Genomic DNA, 27,560 nt, shown 5'->3' with positions numbered 1-27,560 from the left:
CACCAGAAGCAGCAAGATCCAATGATGGAGATTCTCTAACTGAAAATGTAGGGCACCATGACAAGAAACTCAATTCTTTGCCAAATGAAAAGAGATGAGCATTTAACCCGAGGAATGCCAAGGCCAGGGTTTCTGTTCAGATTTCCCGAGAAAGAAAGGTTTTGTCAAAAGACAGACTACACCAAGCATTTTCTTTTCTTTGAGCGCCAAGGATTCATTAAGAACCAAGCCCTAGCGCCATCTCCTGGCAGTCTCCAAAACTGAAAAACAGACGCTTACCACAAGGGACCCCTCCCCCTCCTTGACAGAAATTCAGTTCAGGAGATAAACTGGTAATTTCATAGTAACTTCTGTGTTTTCAACCTCCTGTTAAATATTTGAATTGAGATGAGCAGATGGTAACAGTCCCAGCTACTTACGGTCCCCACAAGGGACAGTCCCTGTTAGGCCACCACTTCCTTTGTTTCTGTAAGAGCTTGTCAACCAACAAGGAACCCAGAGATCAGAGACAGCGTATTTATTGTCAGTGGGCCAGTGCTTAGCCCTGCAACCAATGCGCCCAATCTTAAAAGAGGATCGTCCTCTGCCCAAATTTACGTTCTCCAATACTTCCGCTCGCTGTGGATACTTTACGCAAAGAAATCATGCGTGAAATTGACCCTCAAAGAGCTGGGCTCCCAGCTCACTTCAGGACTGCAAATCTCAGTTTGCCTCAGTACCCAGAATCTCACGGTAAGCCTCAGTTTGGGGTCTTGCTCTCCCTGGAGAAGGAACGGATGGCCACCCTTGGCAGCAGGGCCACTTTCGCTCCCCAAAGATTTGGTGAGGGCAGGTGGCTTCCTGGCCTGGGTCGCTTCAACAGTTTTCACCTAGCTCTGTACTCACCTCCAATCCAGGTAACTTGGTATCCACAAGCACAGAGCCTGAAATGGCTAGGAAAAATAATTCTGCTGGGTTGCTGACTGAGGAGTGAACCAGTATCCCAAAGAATTGTGACTCGTTTCTTAGGGGAGTTGGGGGGCAGGGGGAGCTGGGGTAGAAATAAGCAGGATAGTTTGGGAGGACAGGAAAACTACTGTCTGGACTGGTTCCTCCCTTCTTTACTCAAGCACATGTATTTACTTATTTAAAATGCTTTGAGGGACCTGAGTGGCTCAGTCGGTTAAGGAACCCACTTCAGCTCAGGTCATGATCTCATGGTTCATGAGTTCAAGCCCTGCGTCGGGCTCAGAACCTGGAATCTGCTTGGGATTCTGCCCCTGTCTCTCTCTCTCTTTCTCTCTCTCTCTGCCCCACCCCCACTTGCACTCTGTCTCTCTCTGTCTCTCAAAAATAAGTAAATGTTACAAATTTTAATTAAACAAATCAAATGCTTTTAGGGGCGCCTGGGTGGCCCAGTTGGTTGAGTATCTAACTCATGATTGTGGCTCAGGTAATGCTTTCACAGTCTGTGAGATCAAGCCCCACGTTGGGCCCTGTGGTGACAGCATGGGGCCTCCTTGGGATGCTCTCTCTCTCCCTCTCTGCCTCTCCCCCACTTGCACAGGTGCTCTCTCTCTTTCTCTCTCTCTCTCTCTCTGTCTCTCAAAATAAACATTTAAAAAAATAAAAATAAAAAAATAAAGGGGCACCTGGGTGGCTCAGTCCGTTAAGCATCCGACTTCAGCTCAGGTCATGATCTCACAGTTCATGGGTTTGAGTCCCATGTTGGGCTCTGTGCTGACAGCTCAGAGCCTGGAGCCTGCTTCAGATTCTGTGTCTCCCTCTCTCTCTGCCCCTACCCCACTCGCACTCTGTCTCTCTCTCAAAAATAAATCATAAAAGCATTTTAAAAAATAAACATAAAAAAATAAAGTGCTTTGACCCCTTCCTGTTTGTCAGATAATGTGATAAGCACGTCACCTATAGCTCCTCACTTACACAACAACCCACGCGTTTGGTACCATTTTTTATTTCCATTTAACAGAGAAGAAAACATGCTTAGAGAGAGCTTAAATAACTTGCCCAAGATCTTAGAGCAAGTAACTGGTAGAGGCAGGGTTCAAACACACATATCCTCTTAACCACTATAATGAAGTATCTTTCAGACCCAGGACTCAGGATTTTCTCAGGCACTGCTGAAAACACTCCTTATATTTGCAGGATGAATGAAATGGGATAATTCTGCCAGATAAAGAAGGTGCTGCTCAGAGCCCTCCTGGGTGACTGTGTACGTGGTGAGAAGAAGAGGTGCATTAGCATCAGGCACCACCAAATCTTCCTCCCTCTTGAACAGCACGCACCCAGGGTAAACCCTTTGCCTTAGTCTTCACGCACTTGACGCAGTTACTGACCCATAGTCCTCATTCCCAGCGAGTTTTCAAGAGACTGACGGTAATTTTCTCACACCATCCACGCCTGACAATTGATTTCTCATGGTTATTTGCCAAAGCACCACTACAAATGCCATTAACTGGTTACAAAACTAGCCAGCCGTTTCTAAAGCCCAGTGCTGGCGACAGCTCTGTGGTCCCTGGGGATCCTTGTTTTGCCGCATCTTGCTAAAGCAAACGTTTCTTCTTGATGTTAAATGCCAAAAGAGGAAACGTATCTTTTGCTCTTCCCAAAACTTATAGAACTATGAGAGTCAGGAGTAAAGAGACAGCCTTTTAAAAATCACAGAAAGCATTCAGGATTCCTGACTCTAAAAAACGACCCCTTAGCCTCAATATATAAATTGCATACATTTTGCAGGTAACACTTCTTTTAAAAAAAAAAAAAAAAGTAAGAATTTAATAATCATTCATTAACCATCTTTTGGGTTCCTGACACGGTGCTACACACCGTAAATACAAGAAAAGGTCACTGTGCCTGCCTTCAAGGTGCTTATATTCTAGTTATGGAGACACGACCCACATATGAAGCAACTTAAGAATAAGACAAGGCAAGGGACGCCTGGGTGGCGCAGTCGGTTAAGCGTCCGACTTCAGCCAGGTCACGATCTCCCGGTCCGGGAGTTCGAGCCCCGCGTCAGGTTCTGGGCTGATGGCTCAGAGCCTGGAGCCAGTTTCCGATTCTGTGTCTCCCTCTCTCTCTGACCCTCCCCCGTTCATGCTCTGTCTCTCTCTGTCCCAAAAATAAATAAACGTTGAAAAAAAAATTAAAAAAAAAGAATAAGACAAGGCAAGACACAGTCAGTTGTGAGATGGAGAGGTACAGAGAGTGGGCACTATCATGCTCAGAAATGGAAATGGTCAGCCTCATAGGAGCCATCAGAGCAGAAGCCCGCCAGTGCTCCCACTCGCTAGCCCCTGGCCTTATATACATCCCTGGACCTCAGTGCTCAGATCTGTAAAATGGCAGAGCTGAGCCACCCGTACAACAAATTTGTTTTGAGCACTCACTGTAAGCCAGGCACTATTTGCGGTTCTGGTGATACAGCGGTGAACAAGATAATGGCCCCACCCTAATGGATTTTATGGTCTGGCGGAGGGAAAGGGGAAGGCAGATAGATGAATGTATAAATACATGACATGGCAGGTAGTGATCAGGACTGTGAAGAAAATCAAGAAATCAAGAAAATCAAGAAAATCAAGATAAAGTGATAATGAGTGACAGGGGGCCACGTCAAGAAGGTAATTTGGGAAGGGGTCTCGCCCATCAAGTCACATTGGTGGGTGGGCGTGGAAGATGTGAGGCAGCAACCCAAACTGGTATTAGGAGAGCGTTCCTGGAAGAACGAACAGCAAGACAAGGCCCTGAGATAGGAATGACTCGAAACGTTTGAGGAGCGGCGCGAACACCAGTGTGGCTGAATCACGACGGGAGCCTAGAGAATGGGAAATGAAGAGAAGCCAAGAGCCAGACCATGAAGAGCCATAAAAGCCAAGGTAAGGAGTTCAGGTGAGAAGCCCGGGAAGGCTTAAGAATGTGTACCAGAGGATGCAAACCATCTCTGATCTGAAGGGGTGGGACCTAAGCAAGATGGTCCTGAATGAGTAGGATCTAGAATGGAGGAGTCCAAATGCCAAGTATTCACATTTCAGATGGTGTGGACCCCTGTGCAGATCAGGAGTGATTTAATTAAGGAAGTAACCAGGCTAAGGAGAAAAAATATCAGGGGAAGAAGTCTGGAGACCAAGAAGGGTCCCAGGTATTTCATGGGAAAACGGTAAAATATATGGTGCCTCTGACCATCAGGAGGCAGCCAGTGCCCTGGTGCCATCCCTCTTCTGTCCAAAAACTCCCAATTTGGTGCCCTGTTAGGGCCTCACAAGGCCTCATTGCTCTAAACACCAACCGGCCATTCAAAATGCACTAGTCCTACGGTTCATGGCCAGTGTTAGCTCTACTATAGGTAACAGGTGGGTGCTAATGTTAAATAAATCCATGCTAATTGGTTAGTGCTTCTCAAATTTCTTCCTTTCTATTTACTATTTCTTCCAAAGGCAGGAGAGAGAAAACACGTGGTTCCAGAATGTCTACAAGATATAAAGTGAAGCAGCCCATCACAAGCAAAACGCTTCACTGAAGACTTGCACTTTATCTTAAAATTAGTGTGAATGTTCCTTCGATTCCAGATTTACTTATAAGAACCCAATAACAATGTGTTATATTGTCCAAGGAGCAGATATGAGCCTGGAAGAATATATGCCACATCTGTCGTGTGCTTTGCCAAATGCCTCGCACATCATCCCATATCCCCAGGGCTGGGGAAACTCACCTTGAAAAACGTGAATCACTAAACCCAATTAAAACACTCTCCTCTCTTAGAAGGACCCCGCGTAGTTGCCAATATCTGGGGTTTCAAGGATCATCACTCATTATTAGAGGCAACATACGAGGTAGAGGGCTCCTAAAAGCAGATTTGGATGTCTTCCTAAATGAAATCGCTAATGCCACCCTTATTCTACAGTTGTCCATCTTATAAAAGCACATTACTAACGCAAGCTGGATCCCAACTATCTCTGAATCTCAGCGGACATTAATGGGAATAGCATGTGCCATATAGCCATTCCATAGCCATTACAAAGACTGAGTAAATCCTTCAGTGCCACATGCTCTTAGGAAGTGATGCTCTCACAATGAGTAAGAAAGCATTCCCAAAGAAACTGGCACCTCTCCTGTCACTTAAACGGTAGTTTACAGCATCTCGGTGGGGGAGGCGATGTTTCTCATATTGTGTTTGTTTAATATTTGACAATATCTTGGCTCATACTGTGGTGGGTTTGAGATAAAATGATTATTTGTATATACACAGTTGCCCACACAGATGGGAGAAAATGTTTATTTGGAGGGGGAGAAAAAGAAATTAGAAGGAAAAAAAAACCCTCCATGATACATGCATCAATACTACTATGATTACACAATGCTATATTAACAATATTTTGAGGGAGTCCCTCTAAATAACCATCCTGCCTTCCAACTCAGAATCCACATAATTACAGCTTTCTGGCTACCAGAACAGGAAAGGATGCCATGTTGGATGCTGCCAGTGCTGGGGGGTTGAGCAGGCTACTGCTGCCACCCAGTGGGGACTGCCGAAATGGCAACCGCAGGAAGCTTCAGCTACTTGCAACTAAACAGAAAATTTATGTACTTTCTAAGTAATTCCTATTTTCAATTCTCACATTCGCAGAAATTACAATAAATAACAAACACGGGATGATTTATGTAATTCTAGCTTCATTGTGTAGTACAAAATGTACTGAAGATAAAATACGTATAGAAACATTTCGTTTTGTCATTTTACCCATTCCTTAAATATCTAGTTTATGTTGTATTTACAGTATAGTTACTTTCTTTTTTTATTTTTTAATGTTTATTTATTTTTGAGAGGGGGGGAGGGCAGAGAGAGGGACACACAGAATCTGAAGTAGCCTCCAGGCTCTGAGCTGTCAGCACAAAGCCCGATGGGAGGCTCAAACTGACGAACTGCAAGATCATGACCTGAGGCGAAGTCAAATGCTTAACCGACCAAGCTACTTTCTTTTACATTGGGGTCTGATAAATGGTTTTTATTCTTAATAAAAATGAATATCCCAAATCCAAAGACATTAGTGTTTTTGCTTTACGGTGCAAAAACACATCTGTGATGACAGTTTTTGTTCTTTATTTTTTTAAGTTTATTTATTTTGAGAGAGAGAGAACACAAGTGGGAGAGGGGCAGAGAGCGAGAGGGAGAGAGAGAGAATCCCAAGAAGGCTCTGCACTGCCAGCGCAGAACCTGACATGGGTCTCGAACCCATGAACCATGAAATCATGACCTGAGCCAAAGTCAGAGGCCCAACTGCCTGAGCCACCCAGGCACCCCTATTTTTTATTAAGCTAAGCGTTGATTTTAGGTAGAATCCTCCAACTTAAATATTTTAAGAATCCTTATAAGTTAGAGAAATCTTTGTTTAACATATAAATAAGTTTTCAAACTGGATATTATAAGAATATCCTAATGATGGACTTCACAAATTAACAGAGGCAAATTCAAGGGTGGATTAGTTGGGCAAGTTTCCGGGAAACCAATCAGGATAGTGCTTAAAAATACAACATTTAGTGGGGAAAAAAACCTGTTTTGGAACATTGCATGAAGGATACTACCATTCATATAAGTGTCAAAAATGCACAGCATCATTCCATATTGTTTACAGATTCATAGAAGTATGTACATATGGGCTCGATTCACAGCTAAATTCATGATAGCATTTCCTCTGAGGAGAGTGAGGGGAAATGGGCCTTCACCTTTATGTGTAATATTTTATCCTATTTAAAAGATACAGAGATGGAGCCCCTGGGTGGTACAGTCAGTTAAGCTTCTGACTCTTTATTTTGGCTCAGGTCATGATCTCATGGTTCGTGGGATCGAGCCCCGCGTCAGGCTCTGCACTGATGGCACAGAGTCTACTTGGGTTTCTCTCTCTCCCTCTCTCTCTCTTTCTGCCTCGCCTTCTCCCCCCCCCCTCTGTCTCTCAAAATAAATAAATGAACTTTTTAAAACAAAGAAATAAAAAGAGAGAGAAGATATGAAGCAAATATGACCAAATATTCAAATTTTTTTGTTTCATATGATGGTTCCACAAGTGTTTTTCATTATCTTTTCCTTATTCCATTAAAAAGCAAAAAGTAGTGCTCAAATTCATTGCAAGATCTTTGTTACACTGAGTACCGTATGGAAGTCTGGGATCAGAGCTAAAAAAACTAAACTAAACTAAACTAAACTAAACTAAACTAAAAACAGACAGGGGTCTGAAGTGTCCTCCTTAGTCCACAGAGTGCTCAGCTTTTCCCCTAAATAAATTCAGGTCAAACACTTCAAGAATACTTGGTTTGAAGGTGCATCACTTTCTACCCAAGGCACCGTCATGCCTCCTCCAACCCTTATATTAAAACATTCCTCTCAAAACTTAAGGGAGACATAATCATCAGCTTTTTTGGTCCAGAGTAGCCTGCTGGTATCCTGAAGCTCCTAAGTTAGCAACTTAAATATTCCAATGATAAATTTTCAGAGGCCAAATGAAGAATAAAACAGAAGGGCAAGTGTTTTCCTCTAATACTTTGTACTCCTGTCACTCCTAAACATAGCAGATTTATTAGGAACGGGAACTTGGCACACACTGATGGAGGAAATTTTTATTTAATTCACTACCATAAATTGCAAAAAAACAAATATGTGTTCATGCATTTAGAAACCCCCTAGAGGGAGTATTTCTTCAGAAATAGAAAGAAAATAGGGTTTAAGAGAAATGTGTTTTAGGTTATTATTCCTCTGTGTAAGAACCTAAGCCTTGCCCCAAAATAAATGTAGTCTAGACTGCAATCTAGTGAGAATCAAGACCGCAATCTACTTATTCCTTCTGCTTTCACAATAGAACCACTCACAGTTGTGATGAGAATCATCCCAAATTATAAGGCATAAAAACTGGCACTGCCTCACATATTATTAATCTATTTGCAGATGGCACCACATTTTACAACATGATCCTATTACAAGAAATGCTGATTCTGCAAATGCTCTCTGCTTGCAAGCGAGAATGGAGCAGTTAGAAGTCACGGCAATGCTGTATTTCAAGCTTTCCAAAATGTACACTAAAGCAAAAGTCCTTGAAGGTTGTAGAAAATAACTCCATCGTCTTCAAACCATTGCAAAACTTTTCAGATCAAACGTGGACATAGACCGATAAATATCTTTGTTGGTTCTCTAATCAGAAACAAGTACACATAATTATCTCATAGAGTAGGAACTTAAAATTTGCTAATATGTTGAACAATTAGCAAAACATAGCCTGCAAAACTTTAATTGAGATTCCTCTGGCATAAAATAAAAAAATACTGACTATGGAGTTGCCAAATCCGAAAACAGGCAATCTTACTGACAACAGCAAGGCTGTTGGCAGATAATAGGAGATTCATCCTCAAAAAAGGAAAGATTCAAGAGTCCAATCCTTAGAGGTTTCTTTTCTCACACCTTACACATATGAGCTGCACTAAGTCTACAAGTTTAACATGAAAGCCAAAGTGACCAGTCAATTCCTGATATTTATATTTAATGTTTGGACAGATGGAACGCTATCATATTCGATTCAACATACAGCTACTGAGGACCTGCTGTTCGCACAATGTTTTTTGGTGAGAAATATATCTGGATAAATCTTACCAGAATTTCATTACCTCCTTCAGTAAGTCTCTCCAACTGTATGCTTCCATTTTGTCTGATTTTTTAATTTAAGTTTAGTTTATCAGTATTACATAATACATGCTCGTCACAACAAACATGGAAAATATAGGAAAAGAGAATAAGGGGGAAAGCCATTCACAGTCCCACCAGGTAGAGACAATTATCAAAATTCATGGATTCCCTCAGAATATTTTTTTTTCTCATTCTGTAAAGATTTCTCATTTCCAAATCACAATGAAAGGAACTTGAGTACTTTATCAATTTTGTTTTCTATTATACGCCTTAGAAACATAAGATATAAATATAACCTCACTACAAACTGGTATCTGACACAACAGAATAACATTTGCAAAATGTAATGTTGTAGTGACAATAATGAGGCTGATTGCTACAGACATGGTAAACTCTGAGTGTTAAATGCTTACATCTTATTTTTTCAGAACATTGATCCAACAACAAAAATAGACAACAGCAGCTGAAAATGTATCTCATTCAGTGTTCTAAGATAAAAGAGCTAACCATTCATTCCATTATTTTCTGCAGATAAATCCTTTTTTCATACCGAAATCTGATGGCAATTAAATTATATTTTCCCAGGCTACTGTATGAAGAGGAAGCTGAAGGGCATCACTATACAGCATACTGCAACATAAACACTCTTCTGTTCACCAGTTCTGGAGCATTTCCAAAATATACCCAACAATCCAGTTTTATTTCTGTCCAGGAGGCTGTGTGCCAAGGATGGGATATAAGCACAGGAATATATAAGCAGCAAGATTACAGTCAACCGACTCTGAAAATTAAAAATGGCAGACATAGTGAGGCCGGCAAAGCCCCAGTCACATCCCCTTCAGAATATTTTGTTGAGAATTTCTTCATAATTTCCTTTATGTAATACATCCAAGATTGTACAAGCCAACTTTATAATGTATGACATCATAAAGCAACTAGACCTATCAGATCACTTTAAGAACACATTGCCCAAAAGTAGCAAACACACAATCTTCTCAAGTACACATGGACCATTCTCCAGAAGACACCATACATTAAGCTGTAAAATGAGCCTCAATAAATCAACAAGATTGAAAATAGATTACGTTCTCCAACTATAGTGGAATGAAATAGAAATTGATGACACAAGGAAATTTGAAGAATTCGTAAGTGCAGAAATTAAATAACACACTCTTAAATAACCAATGGGTCAAAAAAGAAATCGCCACAAAGGAAATTAGAAAATAACTTAAGATGAGTGAAAATAAAAACACAGCATACGAAAATTTGTGGAATGGAGATAAAGCAGTGCTCAGAGGGAAATTTATAGCAGTAAATACCTGTATTTTTTTTAATTTTAATTTCAGATAAATAACCTAATCTTCAATTGTAAGGAACTGAAAAAAGAAGAGCAAACTAAACCTAAAGCAAGAAGAAAGAGGAAATAATATTAGAGCAGAAGTTAGTGAAAGAGAATAGAAAGACAACAGAGAAAATCAATGAAACCAAAAGCTGCTTCTTTGAAAATATCAACAAATTGACAAACATTTACCTTGACTGACCAAGAAAAAAGAGAGAACTCAAATTTCTAAAATCAGGAATGAAACATGAACTATAAATTACCCAATTTAAAAAAATGAAACGATTATAAAGAAATACAATGAATGATTGTATGACACAAATTGTATAAAAGAAATGAAATGGACAATTTCCTAGAAACACTCTCACTACTGAAACTGACTCAAGAAAAAAAATACACAATCTGAGTACACCCATAGCAAGTAGAGATTGAATTAGTATCAGAAACTACCCACAAAGCCCAAGACCAAATGGCTTCAATGTTGAATTCTATCCTATGTTTAAAGAAGAATTAGCATCAGTATTTCACAAACTCTTCCAAAAGTTTGCAGAGTAAAAGACCCTCCCCCACTAATCGTATGAGACCAGTCTTGTCCTGATACCAAAACCACAGTCATGGCACAAATACAAACAAACAAAAACAAAGCTAAAGACAACATCTCTTATGAATAGAAGTGCAAAAATCCGACAAAATACTAACAAACTGAATCCAGCAACATATAAAAGGGATTATGCACCCATGACCAAGTGGGAGTCATTCCAAAAATGCAAGGTTGGTTTAATATCTGATAATCAACCAATGCCATACACTCTATTAACATTAAAAACCTAAAACCACATGATTATGTCAATAGCTGCAGAAAAACATTTGACAAGGGGTGCCTGGGTAGCTCAGTCCGTTAAACGTCCGACTTCCGCTGAGGTCATGATCTCACGGTCCCAGTTAGTTTGAGCCCCGCGTCGGGCTCTGTGCTGAAAGCTCGGAGCCTGGAGCCTGTTTCAGATTCTGTGCCTCCCTCTCTCTCTGACCCTCCCCTGTTCATGTTCTGTGTCTCTCTGTCTCAAAATAAAACGTTAAAAAAAAACAAAAACATTTGACAATGAGGGTGATGGATATATTTACGGCATAGATTGTGATGATGTTTCCATGTGTGTATACTTATCTCCAAATATACCAGGCTGTATGCATTAAATATGTACAGCTTTTTGTTAGTCAACATTACCTCAAGAAATTGAAAGCCAATTTCTCTATCATGATAAAAAAAAAGACACTCAAGAAATAAAGATGGAAGGGAACCTCTTCTACCTGAGAAAGAGCATCTTTAAAAAAGCTACACAAACATCACACTTAGTAGTGAAAGACTGAATGCTTTCCCCTACAATTAAGGAAAAAAGAGATGTCCACTCTGACCACTTCTTTTTTTTTAACGTTTATTTATTTGTTTGGAGAGAGAGAGAGTGTGCATGCGAGTGGAGTAGAGGCAGAGAGAAAGAGAGAGAATCCCAAGCAGACTTCGCTCTGTCAGCACAGAGCCCTACACAGGGCTCCATAGCATGAACTGTGAGATCATGACCTAAACAGAAATAAGTAGTTGGACACTTAACCAACTGAGCCACACAGGTGCCCCTGACTCTGACCACTTCTGTTCAGTGTTGTTCTAGAGGCAAATATATCTGGGCAACAGAAATTAACAGCATCAAGACTGTAAAGGAAGAAGTAGAACTATATTCAGAGATAACATGATCTCATATACAGAAATTCCTAAGGAACGCAAAAGAAACTCCAAACATAATAAAAACCACAGAATCGCAGACGTTTATAGGGCAAATTTTATGGTATGCGAATTATTAAATTGAGAACATTTAGCATATAGTAATTTTTGAGCAGACTCAACAATGACACCCTCACATAGATCAATGACACACAAAGGGATTTGATATCTTATCTATCCCTGGATCATGTATTCATCTTTCTCCATTAAAAAATACTGAAGTCATTCAGGATGAATTATCTTTATTATTTACTCCACTGGATGTCTCTTTCAAACTGAAAGGGCAATATATACTTGTATTGCCTTTTACTATGCACCAAAAATTTAAAAATTCCTAGAAGTACCAAATAAAAACCCTATAGTATTCTTCTCACCCATGACCCTCCCTCCTACTACCACCACTCCTTGAAGACAATGAATATTAATAGTTCAATGTCCACACTCTTCCCCATGTTCATCTCAATGCACACAAATGAAAGTATTCACACAAATAAAAGGTTTTTTCCTCTGATTTTTCTATATACATTTCTCTCCCACTTACTTCATGGTGGCCTTTCCTAATGGTCAGTGCCTATAAACCATAACTCCTCCTTGTTAAAGCCACACAACATTCCAGAAATATGGACATACCACAGTTAATCCAAGCACTCTCTGGTGACAGGATTCAAGTTCTTTCCTTTTTTTTTTTTTTTTTTTTTTTTTTTTGGCATTCAATGTATTTCTTTACACATATACTTACAAATCAATTCTTTTACTTCTGTATGATAAAATTGTCCAATCCAGATTTTAAAGATGCAGAAAAACATGACTTTGCTTAGCAAGAAAGAAAAAAAAAAGGTCATTATGTTTCACTAAACATCCTGCTTGGTGGAAAGGGGGAAACATTTATTTCTCAGTTCTGAGTCACAGCCCTGTGAATAGGTTAGATTTTGTTTGCAAATACATAAACAAAATACAAATTACAAGTGCTCACCAAACAAGGCGTCTTGTAATAGGGGCAAAGGGTGTGTCACAAGAAACACATTTCCTGGTGCAGGAAAATGAGCCGCAGAGGAAGGAAGCAGCCCAGGGAAACAGTGCTGGACCAAGCTTTATGCTTTGACTGCAAAACTCCCCTGACAACAACGAATCCAACAGGATTCCTGGGTTCAGGGCTCAGGTTAGGTTTGTGGTTAGGCTTAGGTTAGAACCATGAGTCATTTCAGACCACTGTTCCCCTTATTTACTGCTCTACTTTGCGTCTTCTCTTGGTTGACTGGAACAGTTTTTTCAAGAAGGAAATGTGGATGCTGTGATCCCCCTGCCCTTAGCTATCTAAAAATAGCTTCCTATTGCCCTCCTTCACAAAAGACAACTTGACTTATTTTAAATGTCTGGGTCACAGCCTTTTCTTCTTCCAAATCCTGTACATACAGCAGCCTTAAAAGCCTTCCAGCTAACAGTGTTGCTGAAGACAACCTATTTTCGTTTCTTCGCTAGTGTCATCACAAGATATGAGAAATCCTCATATTTGTGTGAGCATGTACACAGAATATAAACAGAGTAAACTGAAGAAGCACTCTCTGTCATTAAAATGCCAGCAGCTAAACTGTCTCATCTGATATATTCTCAGTTTACTGATGTGAGAAGACAAGGAATGAACTCCACATGAACTATGCCTACAGCAATATGACCATTACATCAGTAATTGTGAGTCTGGAAGGCACCAAACAGTAAGTCCACAGCAAATCAGCCCGAAGTGACAGCTTAGAGATTTGATTTGACTATTCTCTGGCTTTATGTCATTCAATGCCACCATTGGAAGGAGCCGTCCTACCCACAGTGTTCCAGAAGGCCTCATACCCTTTCCTTTTGGGCATCAGCTACTCAGTTTGTGAGAGCACCACCTACTGGTGCATTAGAGAAGCATAATTTCTTCGTTCTCTTAAGCTGTGGATTATTGGGACCTGCCCAGTGAAAGGGGATATAAAAACATTCTTCCTCATTCTGGCAGGTTCCCCCCACCACCCCCAAACTCCTCTTCCCTTACAGTCCCTTGACAAGTGCAGCAAAAGTGAAATTTATGGAAGGTAAATAAGAAAACTCAAAATCTAAAGGGAGGTTCACCAAAAGACGTGAAAAGACAGAAAATAGAGCCACTCCTGAAATTTCAGTTTCAGGAACTGACAGCGGACTTCAAGGTACTGCAAGTGGCATGAATGAGCAGAAGCAATTGTCTTCTGCCTTTGGGTTACTCTGTGGAAGTTCCGGTTCCAGAGAGACACTGCTGTATTCGTCTCAGGTCACATTCTCACCTCTTGGCAGGAAAGGATACTGGTTCTTGACTGACATTTTGCTGTGCTGACTCTTGTGGAGAGAAGACAATTCCTCCAAAGAGTATCAGAGTGCTTTTAGCCAAAAAATGCTCACTGTGTCTCTCCAATTTGTAGTTAAATTGCCTTTTCCAAGAGGACGTTTTTAGGATGTTTTAAACTTGTGTAATTCAAAATTTTCTCTCTGGATAGATCTACATACAGATTTCTTCTGTTTTTATCTGAAATACAGGGAGCCCCCTTCAGCCCATGTACTTACATTTTATTCCGTCCTTTACTATTACTTTTAATCCTTAGTTATGCTATCCTCCCTAGGAATCCGAAGTAGTCATATAGTAGACCTTTGCTCTCACTTCCATTTTCTGTTTCCTTTTGCTTGTGCTTTTTTCTGCATCCTAGAAGCACTTCTCAGATCTGTTCTCCGCAATGTCCTATAATTTTCTTAGGGACCCTTTAGGCTCTTCAGAGATACAAAACTTCTATGAGATTCTAGGGGACTGTCCCCTATCCCTTTGTTCTACGATAATTTTTATTTATTTGTTTAATGATTACTTATTTTTGAGAGGTGGGGAGGGGCAATGAGGGAGACACAGAATGTGAAGCAGGCTCCAGGCTCTGAGCTGTAAGCACAGACCCCAATGCAGGGCTCGAACTTGCCGAGTGTGAGATCATGACCTGAGCCAAAATCGGATGCTTAACCAACTGAGCCACCCAGGCACCCCTGCAGTAATGTTTAATGGATCCATGTTTTGTTTTGTTTTATGTTCATTCATTCTCAAATGAGGCAGTATCTTTCCAGATTCATTGGTAGCTAACAGGCAACCATTTGCTCTTGACCCCACTCTGTCTACTTAGGTATCAATCAAATAACTTACCTACATCTATAACTGAAGGACAGACCAATATGCCCAGTTCAAAGCTGATTTCCCAGTCATTTTGAGCAACAGTCTGCTAGTGAGGTAGTATATTTTTCTACTGCCACTGCCCAGTTCTCTAATAAGTTTCAATGAGATATAAAATCATACTTCCCAGCAGTACCACCTAGTATCTGGGCCCTGTGTTTTAGAAAACCCCACACTGGCCCTCTTTCGGTTATATCCTTCCCCGCCAGGAAGGGAATCTGTGAGACCAAGGGCATGTGCCCTCCTAGAGCCTTTGTAGACAAGGATTAGATGTTCAGAATCCTGGAATTACCTACCTGAACAGCCTAAGCCTGTCCTACAGGCCCACCCTCCTGCTGGCAGACCATGCTACAAATGTGTGACCTTCCAGGCCCAATGAATGGCCAAGGGCAGCTATTTGCAGAGGCTCTGGACCTCCTGGCTGGGGTATCCACACACATGTGTTCAAGGCTGCTTGCAATGCAGGAGAGTAGTAGGAAGAGAAGGGGCCAAGCTGGGGGCTAATGGACTTTGGGCCAACTTTCTCCAAATCACCAATATTTCAGCATGGGATCCAAGGAGTCTAAAAACTCTATATTTGAACCTGGAATTCCAGATTATTTTGAAGGTATATTTGTCAAGGTAAATAATAGAATTTACTTTATCTTTATTTACAATTTTGATTCAGACATATGATACATAGACTTGCATTTCTGTTCCTTTGGATCCTGCAGATATTAGGGATGGTCTAATAGCTGGCTTCCAAGCCTCTTCCTGCCTCTACTCCACCGTCCCAGAAGCAGCTCTATTTAGACACAGGTTAGTTCCAGAGGCTCTTTATAAGTCTTCCAGGAATCAAAAAGTAACCAAGAAGGATACAAGCCTGCAGCCCCTAGATGGATGACCATTAGCGTATGAGGTGGTCCTATGAAACTTTAAAATTGGATATACTCTCCGTGCTTTATCTACATCCCATCAGGCATCTGTGTCTAAAATTGAGTTGTACATTATATATCTACATTGAAAATCTGTACAGGCAGAATTCATTCCCCCTCCCCCTAAATTCCTTACTCCCTTTATACTTTTTCTTTACTTCCTGTTCATTATTGTCCATTGCACAGGCATAATGCTTTAAATATTCTGTATGATGTGTTCCTCATCCGTTGAAAACATTCTATTATTCAACAATCATCTCCTATTTACATGTACAGCTTGTCCTTTGCTCACCATTTTGAATTTGTGAAGTTATCTTGATTTTCATTTCCATCATATTCCTATGCCTCTTCTCACCAGAAAGCTTAACCCTCTTTGCCTTTGCACTTTCAGACATGGCAGTGTTAAAAACAACTTTTATAAAACATCTCTACAATCAGCCAACACAGCCTGTAGGATGCTATACCACAGAAGGTTGAAACCAAAACACCTGCTCACAACTTTTTTTCTTCCACTGCTGACCAGCAAAACTGACGTGGCTGTGTGTGTCTGTAGAAATTTATAATATAATGGAGTAGCGGTTAATTCATAGTGCAACTTGGATTTAATGGGGAAAAAATCTGATTTATTTTTGTCTATGATGAATCTGGTCTTCCTACCATAATCTCCCATTACTGGTTAGCAGAGGGAAATTAACTAAATGTCCAATTGCAAGTTCATTTCAATCCATTAGATAGTGTCAGCCTCTTAAACAAAACAAGCAACTACTTGGTCTCTCAGAAGGCCTCCTTTTCCTTGGTTCTCCGGGGAAAGGATGTTTTTATGCCTTTCTTTGCTTAATTGCTTACTCAAATATCTTTTCCAAAAAATGATCCAGATTTTCATGAAGCCCCAAAAAATTTTCTTTGGGAAACGGAAAAATGTGTATTTGAACACCCAGCTGGCATTATGCCACAACTCTACAAACAGCTACAGTGGGTATTAAAAGTAACAGAAGACCTAAGCACCTTCATCTACTGATGAGGAAGTGACATCCCAGTGACATAACAGTTTTTGCCTTTAAACAATTCCTAAGTCTTTTTTATCTCTCTCTATGTGGCTCTGGCACAGCAAACTCAGCCAGAAACTAGCACTCCTTCCCTTCTGCGTTTTTTTAAGTTTTAATGTTTATTTTTGAGAGAGAGACAGAGTGTGAGCGGGTAAGGAGCAGAGAGGGAGACACAGAATCCGAAGCAGGCTCCAGGCTCCGAGCTGTCAGCACAGAACCCCACGTGGGGCTCGAACCCACCAACTGCGAGATCATGACCCAAGCCAAAGTCGGACGCTTAACCGACTGAGCCACCCAGGTGCCCCTAGGCCTTTAAATAATAAATTTCAACCTCTAGTCCTTGTTTCTAGATATAGATATATACTGAGGATATATCTCTTGACACGTTACCAGGGAAAGTGAAGATATCAGCTGCCCTACCCTTCCCCTTCTCCTCTGTCCCTCTACTATTCCACTCCCTACCTTTTGTCAACCATGCAGTTTGCTTTAAAAAAATTTTTGTTTAACGTTTATTTTTTTTGAGAGAGAGACAGAGAGCGCAAGCAGGGGAGGAACAAGGAGAGAGGGAGACACCGAATCTGAAGCAGGTTCCGGGCTCTGAGCTGTCAACACAAAACCTGACGCGGGGCTCAGACTCACAAACCGTAAGTTCATGATCTGAGGCAAAGTCGTACACTTAACCGACTGAGCCACTCAGGTGCCCCAACCATGTGTTTTTCTTCCAATGGTCAATTATACCCAAAATTCATATGATTTTTGATTGTGCATTTATATTTAAGGATAGACTAGGTAACCACCAAAACTTTTGCCTACTGTTTTAAGTGTAGGTCTGCTCCCCTGTTGGGTCTCTCCCACCAATAGCACAATTGACAGTGTGTGTGTCAGTGGACCTTGACGACTACTTGACGTCACTTTAGGGAGGAAAGCTGGGGCACTAAATATGGGCATCTCCAAATGCCATTTGGGATTTAGACTGTAAATACTTCAATTGCTGTGGTAAAAAAGCCCATGATGATATACAAGGTATCATGATGTCAGACCAGCACTGCTTGATACCCCACTTCCCAATGTCCTATAAAACAACCAGCAACAAGAAAAGTACTATATTGGTAATAATACTGTAATCATAAGAAAAAAAACATTCATGGAAGTACAGCTGCATCATCAGTAGAGATCAACTGAGTAATAAAATCAACTGTGGGTTTCAGCAGACCCACAGTCTCTAACAGAAAGTGGAAGGCTCTGCCTTACTCTACTGTTAGGCATAGAAAGATTCCACTGACCAAAAAATAACGGACATCCCACTGCTACGCACAAACTGTCCTTTGAACTGGTGGGTGCCAGGTCCTTCCATTCCCTCTTCAGCCATGTACACTATTATACTCGTTCATCAGTTGCAGCCACTACCAAGACTGAAGAAGTTGGGGCGACTGGGTGGCTCAGCTGATTGAGTGTCCAACTCTTGATTTTGGCTCAGGTCATGATCTCATGGTTCATGATATCAAGCCCCACCTCGGGCTCCATGCTGACAGTGTGGAACCTGCTTGGGATTCTCTCCCTCTCTCTCTCTCTGCCTCCCCAACTCATGCTCTCTCTCTTTGTCTCTCAAAATAAATAAATAAACTAAAAAAAAAAAGTTTAAGGAAGGTAACACTTCTGCCTATGCTAAGCCAAGCCAGGTGATCAGCATCACCAAAACACATCCTACAACCCACACGCACTTGGATGGTCCTGAAACAACATCCCAAGTACACAGTCAGGGATGAAGCAGATGCGAGAGAGAGAGAGAGAGAGAGGGAGAGAGAGAGAGAGAGAGAGAGAGAGAGAGAGAGAGAGATCCAGGTGTCATGGGCATGATACTTATTCAAGAGTCCTTAATGAAGTGACTGTTTTAGTCAGTTCAGTCTGGTCCAACAAACTACCACAGACTGGGTGGCTTACGCCCAACAGAAATTCAGAACTGGGTTCTCCCAGTTTCGGAAGCAAGTCTGAGATCAGGGTGCCAGCCTTCTTCCAGGTTGCAGGCTGATGCCTTCTAGTTACATCCTCACGAGGCAGAAAGGGCAAGAGAGCTCCTGCGACCTCCTTTCTAAGGGCCCTGTTCATAGGGGCTCTACCCTCACACCCTACTTACCTCCCAGAGGCCCCACTTCCTAATACCATCACATGGCATTATAATTTCAACATATGAATTTTGAGGGGACACATTCAGTCTACTGCTGTAATCAGGCATTACATACAAAAGAGTTAGCATACCAGAACTAGAAAAGCAAAGAAGTTTCAAATAACAAAAATCACCAGCTGAAACATCTATAGGAGATGTTAAAACCCACCAAAGCCCCTTGGCTTCAGTAGATCTCTCCTTGGAACAGTTGTTGCCTAGAAAAGATAAGCTCCCAGACAACATGCAGTGTCCTCTTTCTGTTGCAAGAGGGCAGAGAAGGACCGGTCTCTTCAGTGCTAGCTACAGGACTTTAAGAGAATAAGACGACTCAAACCACACCAGTGTTTCAAGGCCACTGTTCAAAGTGATGACCCTCTTCACAGCAGATTTATGATGAGGTTAAAAACTTCTATGAACCCAAAGACTGGGCCTGTTTTCCTGCTCTTCCTATGTGAGTCAGACTTTAATGAGCAAGAATTGGTGAAATAAACATAATCAAGGCCTGCCAAGATCTGTAATTCTGGAAGTGGTGAATCTTAAGGCTCTTGGGCTTGGGGTGGGAGGGACTTGTTGGGAAAGATATGACGGGAAGATTTCCTGCTTCCTGGCTGTGGTACAATCTTCACATCTGAGTGTGATAACTTTACTCCCTTCTTACACACATAAGATTGTAGCTATAGTCCCTTTCCTTAGAATATCTCTGAAGGGGTTCAGAGAATGCCAGTCCAAGATATGCCACTCTGGTATAAGGATTATTTTGAGCTTGAAGCCAGTGGAGAAGAAACAAACACAATAACAACTCTCTGCCCACCCCATATCTACCAGAAAGGACAGGACGATACTTAATCACCAGAGACAACTCTAGACTCATCAATCCAGAGATGGCATCAAAGGGATCTACATAATAAACCTTGCTAAAAACAACCTTATCTTCCATTATTTTCTCCTATATCTTTACCTTCCCACAATTTGCCTTCTCTAGAAGCTCAAAGTCCTTTTGAGCTTGCCACTTCTCTACAAATTCATCGCTCTTTTGCTAAGAAGCTGTATTAGCCCAAGTTCTTACCATCCTTTTGAGGTATTCATCATGGAGTCCTCCCATGTGTATGCTCAGATGGACGCATTAATAAACTTCTATTTTTCTCCTTTAATCTATCTTTTGTTGGTCTCATTTGCAGAACCCCAGTCAATGAACTTAGAATGGGTAGAGAAAATTTTTTCCTTCCCTACATCTCCCTCCCAACTATCATATCCCTCATGCTAAACAGAGTTGATCATTATCATTTCCTCACTAAATCTCTAGCCCAGAACTTGCAGCCCTGTGCCCAGGGCAAGAACATGGCTCCTGAACAGCCCTGCATAGTGTCAGTGGCAGGGTTCTCGGGCACCCAGGTCATCTACATGAAGCTATCTGCACGTGCGGAATCCAGAGTACAGACCACAGTACTGCTAATTTCTTAATGTTGAATTTTTAAAATCCATCTCTTTAATTTTATTTCTTTTTCTGTGAAAAATTATTATTTACTTTTAATTACACAAGTGAGCACAAATACATGCACACAGTAAATATATTAAATGTTACATGTAGACGCCTCTTTCCCAGAACCCCCATCCCAGTCTCTCGGCAGAGGAAACCACCATTACCAGTTTGGCCTGAATCCTTCTAGCCATGTTTCCATGCACAGATACTCATAGTCATACTTATGAAAATACATAGTTTCCTTTTTGTTGTCATTAATTATTACCCTATAGAAATGACATCAACCGATCTGTGACTTTCCTTTTGTTCATTCAATGGTAGGTTTCAGATACTGTTCATGCAACTTTATAGACCTGTAGACCTACCTCATACTCTGCACCTGTTGTATAACAGCACTGTATATTCACATTGTTTATCACAAGCATTCCCCTACTGAAGGCTATTTAGGTTATTTCTGATTTTTTTATTATTATAAACAATGGAATAGAATAGATATGTATTGACGAGTATTTTGCTACAATAAATTCTAAAAAGTAATATTTCTGGGCAAAAGATATACACATTCAAAAGTTTAATATGGTTTTAAACCTCTCTCAGACTGGCTTTGGGAATGATGAGGAAGGGGCGGTTGACATGGAGAAAGGTCTAAGAAGCCCAGCTACAACAGGTGAAAGACAACTCAGACTCCCATGATAGGCAGAGCCTGTCCCCTTGAGCGTAACTGAGAGGGGCTACACCACGGATTTTTTTAAAACCCTCCGTGGACAAAGGCTACTCAAAGCTGATTTGATTGAGTTGGGCACGGCCATGGAGGTCATCAGGAATGATGCTGCTGGCAGCAACAAACTTACCTCCGCTCTGGGATCCATTCCAGCACTGCAACTGCAGCTCCTTCTCTGAGTGATAAAGGTAATCCTGGGCGAATAGATGTGGACACCATCTAAGTCCTGAAGAGGAGGAAACAAGGGTTTTCTCCGTGTTTCACTCAAGAAGTAGCTGAGTCATGGACAACATTCAATGATCCAAGTGAAGTGAATACAGCAGCTAACCTCCTAGAGACACTAGATGAGAGTATACAGACCTCATGCACACAGCCTGATGCAGCTCATCTAATCAACGTCCAGTGCTTGGCTGCACTCTTACGGGTAATGAAACATGTCATTGTAACACTAATTAAACTATCAAAATGCTAAGTAAATACTAGTCAAAATACTAACTAACACCAATTAAAGTGTCAAAAGGATGCATAAGCAATCAGCTGCACGCTCAATGGGATGGTATTTCGTCTCACATTATGACTCAAAAGTGGACATTTGTAGCCAGGATGGGAAGGGCTCCTTACCTGTAACTATTTTTTCCAAATGCATGCCCTCCACAGCTCCTGCTGTGTTCCAGTCATGGAAGTATAACAAGCACAAACCAGTAAGGGAACAAATTGTGGACTGGTATCCTACCCACATAAAGGCTCATGATTTGGACAAAAGGCAAGTTTTCATACAAGCTCAACAGTAGCTTTTATCCAAGATCAATGAGATGGTAGATGTGGAAGTTTAAGCATAAGTGAAAGTCCACCATTATCATAAAGAACATTCTGGGCCATCTCTGCCTCTTGCTGTTAGCTGGTCATACGATAAAGCTTACAGATTGGACTCAAGGATGTCCTCCCACTCACCAGCATGAAGAGAAGAATACACAAAAGCTTCTTGGCTCATCTACATCTACTTGGCATACAATCATATTGTTTTTGAATTCTTGCAAGTGAAGCTAGAAAGGATTCCAGCTGCACAGATTGAACACATACAAACCCAGAAAGTTAACACTCATCCCATGAAGATATTCCATTCCTTCCTGTTTAGTTGCGCCATCTGAAAGGTGGCTCAAAGTTCAGAGAGTTCTTTTTTGTTTTGTTTCAGTTCAGATACTTCTGAAGAAGGCTGTGGCTTGGAATTCCTCAGGTAGAATCCTACAGCTTACATTCCACCTGTCTTCATACTAGCTTATTAATAAAAGAGAAATAGCTTCCTTGGTATCCTGGCTGTGGTTTGCAGAGTTCCTTGGAAATGTAGATCCTTGGTATATGTATTAGAGCCTGGGGTCCACAATAACCAGAATCATCTGCTTGCATTGTTGGTTGCCATACGAAAAAAAATCTAGAAGTCTCTTCCAACTGCGTCTGGTATTTTCACCATTACCATCCATAACCATAACTACTATCTTTGCTGTAAGCATTTTTGCCACAAATATTTTCACTGCAAAACTAATTGGCCATAAGGTAATTTTGCCGTAAAAGATAAGTGGTTCACAGTTTGGTTTCATTTCCCCATTGACAGAGTTCCAATTTTTATATTATATAAACCGTAGCCAGCCTTCATAATTGTCTATACCATGACAAGTAGATGTGATACTCTTAAAATAGTGATAACAACTACATTTTTATGGACTTGGTAGAAAATATGATGATAAGACACACTGGAAGTGTGGAATAAGAGAGTACAAACCAGATCACATACTATCTAGAAAGTAACCTACCAGCTGCAGTGGTGACAAGTTCAGTTACAAATGAATTACAACATTTAACACTTTCCCGTAGAACTTTGGAATCTCTAACAACAGACAAGTAACAATAAACCAAAAGGGAACAAGTATGGAAGGCTTTGACACACAATACAGAGCTCAGTTACAAATATGCGTGCCGGTATTTGAAAAATTGATACCTCTCTTAATGAAAGAAGTTAATAATTAAGATTTTTAACTTTTTTTCATGTTTCATTGTGTCCTCTTTAACGTGTCTCTCTTATTTTTCATTCTTATATCTTCTACGGGAAAACTGCCTTATAGCCAAATAGCCAATTAGTTACCGCAAAGACGCCTGTTGCAAAGATTTTTACAGCAAAACTAAGCTGGAACCTATCATAACAACCAAAAACGTAACATTAATTTGGTTGGGCAAGGCAAACTCTGCACTTGCTCAGGACAAGGAAGCTGCACCGACTATTGAAATTAAGGGAGCTATCACTCTTTTGACTCTTCCTTCACTCTAACATACGGATGTAGTGGCAAGAAGCTAGTTTTTTTCCCAGTGGGTAAGGATACACCACCTTTCAGTTCAACTGACTAGCTCTCTCTCTCTCTTCAGAACTTAGCCAGTGGCTTTAAATGAGGCTACTGGTGCTGGACATAACTGGCTACTTTCAGGATGATTCTGACTATGGATACCTTGGGGATGGGCCCATGTTGGAACATGAGATCATAACTACTATCCTGATGCTAACAAGCCAGCTATTTGGCTGCCAGATCCAGGACATGCATCAGACCATATGGATGGGCTACCCCAGGTGACCACCAACGGCTGTCTCGGTCTGATGCTGACCTCTGAAGTATCCATAGGAGTGACAATACGAAAGATTTGGGGCCTAACCGCAGGGGGGAAAAATGCACAAGAATGGATCGTAAGGAGGGATTATTAAAACCCTAGCCTTTAACAAAATAATAATTTTTAAATATTGACAATGGACCTGACTTTGCTTGCATTGAAGTGGTTTTTAATTTTTGTTTGGAAAACAATGGTTAGTTTTTAAGATATAGTTACTTAATATAGTTACGGCATGTTAGATAACATAAAATAGTGCTGCAGCAATTTCTAATTTCTAAGAAACAAGTGATAATGTAACACAGAGTTTGGCAAACTAAGGCCTGCAGGCCAAATCCAGCCCGTTGCCTGTTTTGTACAGTCCTTGAACAAAGAATGGCTTTTATATATTTTTTAAATTTTTTTAACGTTTATTTATTTTTGACAGAGAGAGACAGAGCATGAGCGGGGGAGGGGCAGAGAGAGAGGGAGACACAGAATCCGAAGCAGGCTCCAGGCTCTGAGCTGTCAGCACAGAGCCCGACGTGGGGCTCGAACTCACAGACTGAGAGATCATGACCTGAGCCGAAGTCGGACGCTCAACCTACTGAGCCACCCAGGTGCCCCGGCTTTTATATTTTTTAATGCTTGGGAGGAACAATCAAAAGAAGAATGATAATATTATGACCTGTGAAGTTTTTATGAAATTCAATTTTTAGTGTCCATAAATAAGGTTCTACCAGAGCACCACCTCACTCATTAGCTGATATATTACCTATGGCTGCTTTCTTGCTACCGCCGCAAAGTTTAGTGGTGATGACAGGAACTCCGTGTTCCACAAAGCCTAAAATATTTACTGTCTGGCCTTTTACAGGAAAAGTTTGTTCATCCCCATTGTAGAACATCAATGTAGAACATTGTATAGGCCCTTTATATAAAACAGACAAGCCAAAATGTGCCAATTGGTTGCCTTTTTTAATAAGCTTAAAATAAGCAAGAGGCTCTATTTCATGGTTTTGGCCAACAATTGTCTAGAATATGTCCAAGTAAGGGTTAATAAGAGATGTTACTTAGAATCTTGCACTGGACCACTTAACAGTTGCCTGCAGTCTCAAAGTTGCTCTAGTCTGCTCTGATAAGATGTTTCAGGACAAAATGAAGTTATAAAAATGGTTCTGAATCAAAGTAAACTTTTAAATTGACAAAATGTTAACATACACTGACCAAATTTTTAGTATAAGTTGATAAAGTCACCCTCCAGAATATAATACAATTTATAACCCCATGTGTGACATATGATAGCTGTCTCTGTATATATCCATTTCCCCACACCTTGCAGCATAGCAATGTTTACTAATATGATTGGTGAAAAACAGTATCTTTAAATCTGTAGTTCCCCCAGTCTCTCTTCTCCACAGCAGTAGCTGTTCTTCTAGTCCTTTTGCTTAACTTGCAGTACCTGAATTGACCACCATGTCTTCTGAAGAAGGGAAGCTTTTCATGGGAGGGCTCAATTTCAACACCGATGAGCAGGCTCTGGAAGACCACTTCAGCAGCTTCGGTCCTATTTCTGAAGTGGTCGTTGTCAAAGACCGGGAGACACAGGGATCCCGGGGTTTTGGTTTCATCACCTTCACCAACCCAGAGCATGCCTCAGATGCCATGAGAGCCTGAATGGAGAGGTGGTGGGGACCAGGGCTATGGGAGTGGTAGATATGACAGTCGTCCTGGAAGATATGGGTATGGATATGGATATGGATATGGAAGGTCCAGAGACTATGATGGCAGCCAGGGCGTTTATGACTGCTACTCAGGAGGAAATTACAGAGACAATTATGACAACTGAGATGAAGCTTGTGCACCTAATGTAGATACACAAGGAATAAAACTTCTGATCCAGGATCATCCTTCCAAATGGCTGTATTTATAAAGATTTTTGGAGCTGCACTGAAAAATCTGTTTAGTACATCAACTTCTATTTTTGAATTGAGCTCCCAAGGTAGCTTGTTACAAAGACCTTGTAGAAAGTTCCATATGTCTTTTAAAGTTTTTTCTCCCATTTAAAGACAAGTCCTGGGACATTTGTAGATTCTGGGTATTTTTCTTTTTACCAGTTTTTTAGTTTGGGCTCTCAGAATTACGGGCTATGGCAAAAAATGTTTGGTCACCTTTTTTTTCAATTGATGTGCATTTAGGTTCATTTTAAAAACCTGTATACAATGTTTACCATGATTAGAAAGCAATTTCTAAATGCAGCCGCAAGAACATGATTAGAGGTGGTTTGGGTTTTGTTTTGTTTTGTTTTTTATTCAAGGTCACCACCCTGATACACAGAAATTTCTTAGAACTTGCAAATGTCCTTTTCTTTAATAAGGGAAGAAAAAATATTCTGTTGTGTTTCACTTACCATTTAGGATGTCTTTCATGGAGCTGATTAAAAAGTTTAAATGTGAAAACAAAAATCAATCAATCAATCAATCTGTAGTTCCCTTGAGGGTTGCTGAAGGGAAGGTGGGTGGGGGGGTGGGATTGATGGCTGATGGGCACTAAGGAGGTCACTTGGGATGAGCACTGGGTGTTAGACATAAGTGATGAATCCCTGGGTTCTACTCCTGAAACCAATACTACACTGCATGTTACCTAACTTGAATTTAAATAAATAAATTTTTAAAAATACACACATGGGGCACCTCGGGTAGGTCAGTCGGTTAAGCTGCCCACTTCAGCTCAGGTCATGATCTCACAGTTCGTGGCTTCAAGCCCCATGTCAGGCTCTGTGCTGACAGCTCAGAGACTGGAGCCTGCTTCGGATTCAGTCTCCCTCACTCTCTGCCCCTCCCCTACTCATGCTGTGTGTCTCTCTCTCTCTGTCTCTCAAAAATAAATAAACGTTAAAAAAAACTACACATATAAAAAAATGCAGTTTCCTGGGTACTGTGACAAGGAGCATCTTCTCACATTTACTGGTCATGTTCATTTCTTCTTCTGTTGTCTATTGATATCTCTGGCTTACTGAAAAATGGATATCATTATCTTTTAATTCATATTGCCATAATTAATAGAGGAGTTCAGCATTCTTTAATGCTTATTAGTCAGTTTTTATCTCAGTATTTCATACTGCCTCTTTATATCTTTTGCCAGTTTTTCTAACGTGTTGTGTATCTTGTTCTTATTAATATTGAATTCTTAAGATTTACTATTGTTTAGGGGTCTCAAAGTGCAGTCAGTTTTCAGAGAGCAAACACAATCTGATGCAAAAATCTAAATTAAAGTCGTGTCCAGGCCAGTCCTGGGGTTAGCACATTGCCCCTTGTCTGTGTTGTATACCCACAATAAAGCACAGAAAACTGCCAGATGATAAATTAGGTATCTCCTCCAGCAAATGCCACATGCCTCTTCTTTCCTCTTCTAAATAAGCTGTTCAAAGAAAGAAGGAAATTGATCATTAAAAACAGCTGCTGGTTTTATCAGCAGCACTCTGTAATAGCCAAAATCAGTTTGGGGCTCAGACAGCAACAGCATGTGTTAAACATCCTGTGTGTGTTCAGTAATGCAGGTGTTTCCTTAAGAATATAGCAAGGAACTTTCTAGACCCTCCTAAGGGTGGGTGGGAAGGGGTTACTG

The 27,560-nt window shown here is 40.8% G+C and overlaps 1 protein-coding gene and 1 pseudogene across 1 annotated transcript; one reads left to right on the top strand and one right to left on the bottom strand.

The window, feature by feature from the left end:
• Window positions 1-9,245: 9,245 nt before the first annotated feature.
• Window positions 9,246-9,464, bottom strand: LOC122487528 (protein kish-A-like). The gene has a single exon (XM_043588223.1). It carries the CDS (start codon window positions 9,462-9,464, stop codon window positions 9,246-9,248), a length of 219 nt encoding a protein of 72 aa, XP_043444158.1.
• A 10,081-nt stretch (window positions 9,465-19,545) lies between these two features.
• LOC122487478 lies at window positions 19,546-26,398 on the top strand (annotated as a pseudogene).
• The last annotated feature ends 1,162 nt before the right edge of the window (window positions 26,399-27,560 follow it).

Source organism: Prionailurus bengalensis, chromosome A1, assembly GCF_016509475.1.
Source record: "Prionailurus bengalensis isolate Pbe53 chromosome A1, Fcat_Pben_1.1_paternal_pri, whole genome shotgun sequence".
NCBI lineage: Eukaryota > Metazoa > Chordata > Mammalia > Carnivora > Felidae > Prionailurus > Prionailurus bengalensis.
The sequence above is the reverse complement of the archived record's forward strand: the minus strand, read 5'-3'. Positions and strand labels throughout refer to the sequence as shown.

Bases quoted from the DNA above. Each gene is read 5' to 3' on its own strand.
- LOC122487528 (XM_043588223.1), bottom strand. From the start codon at position 9,464: ATGTCTGCCATTTTTAATTTTCAGAGTCGGTTGACTGTAATCTTGCTG.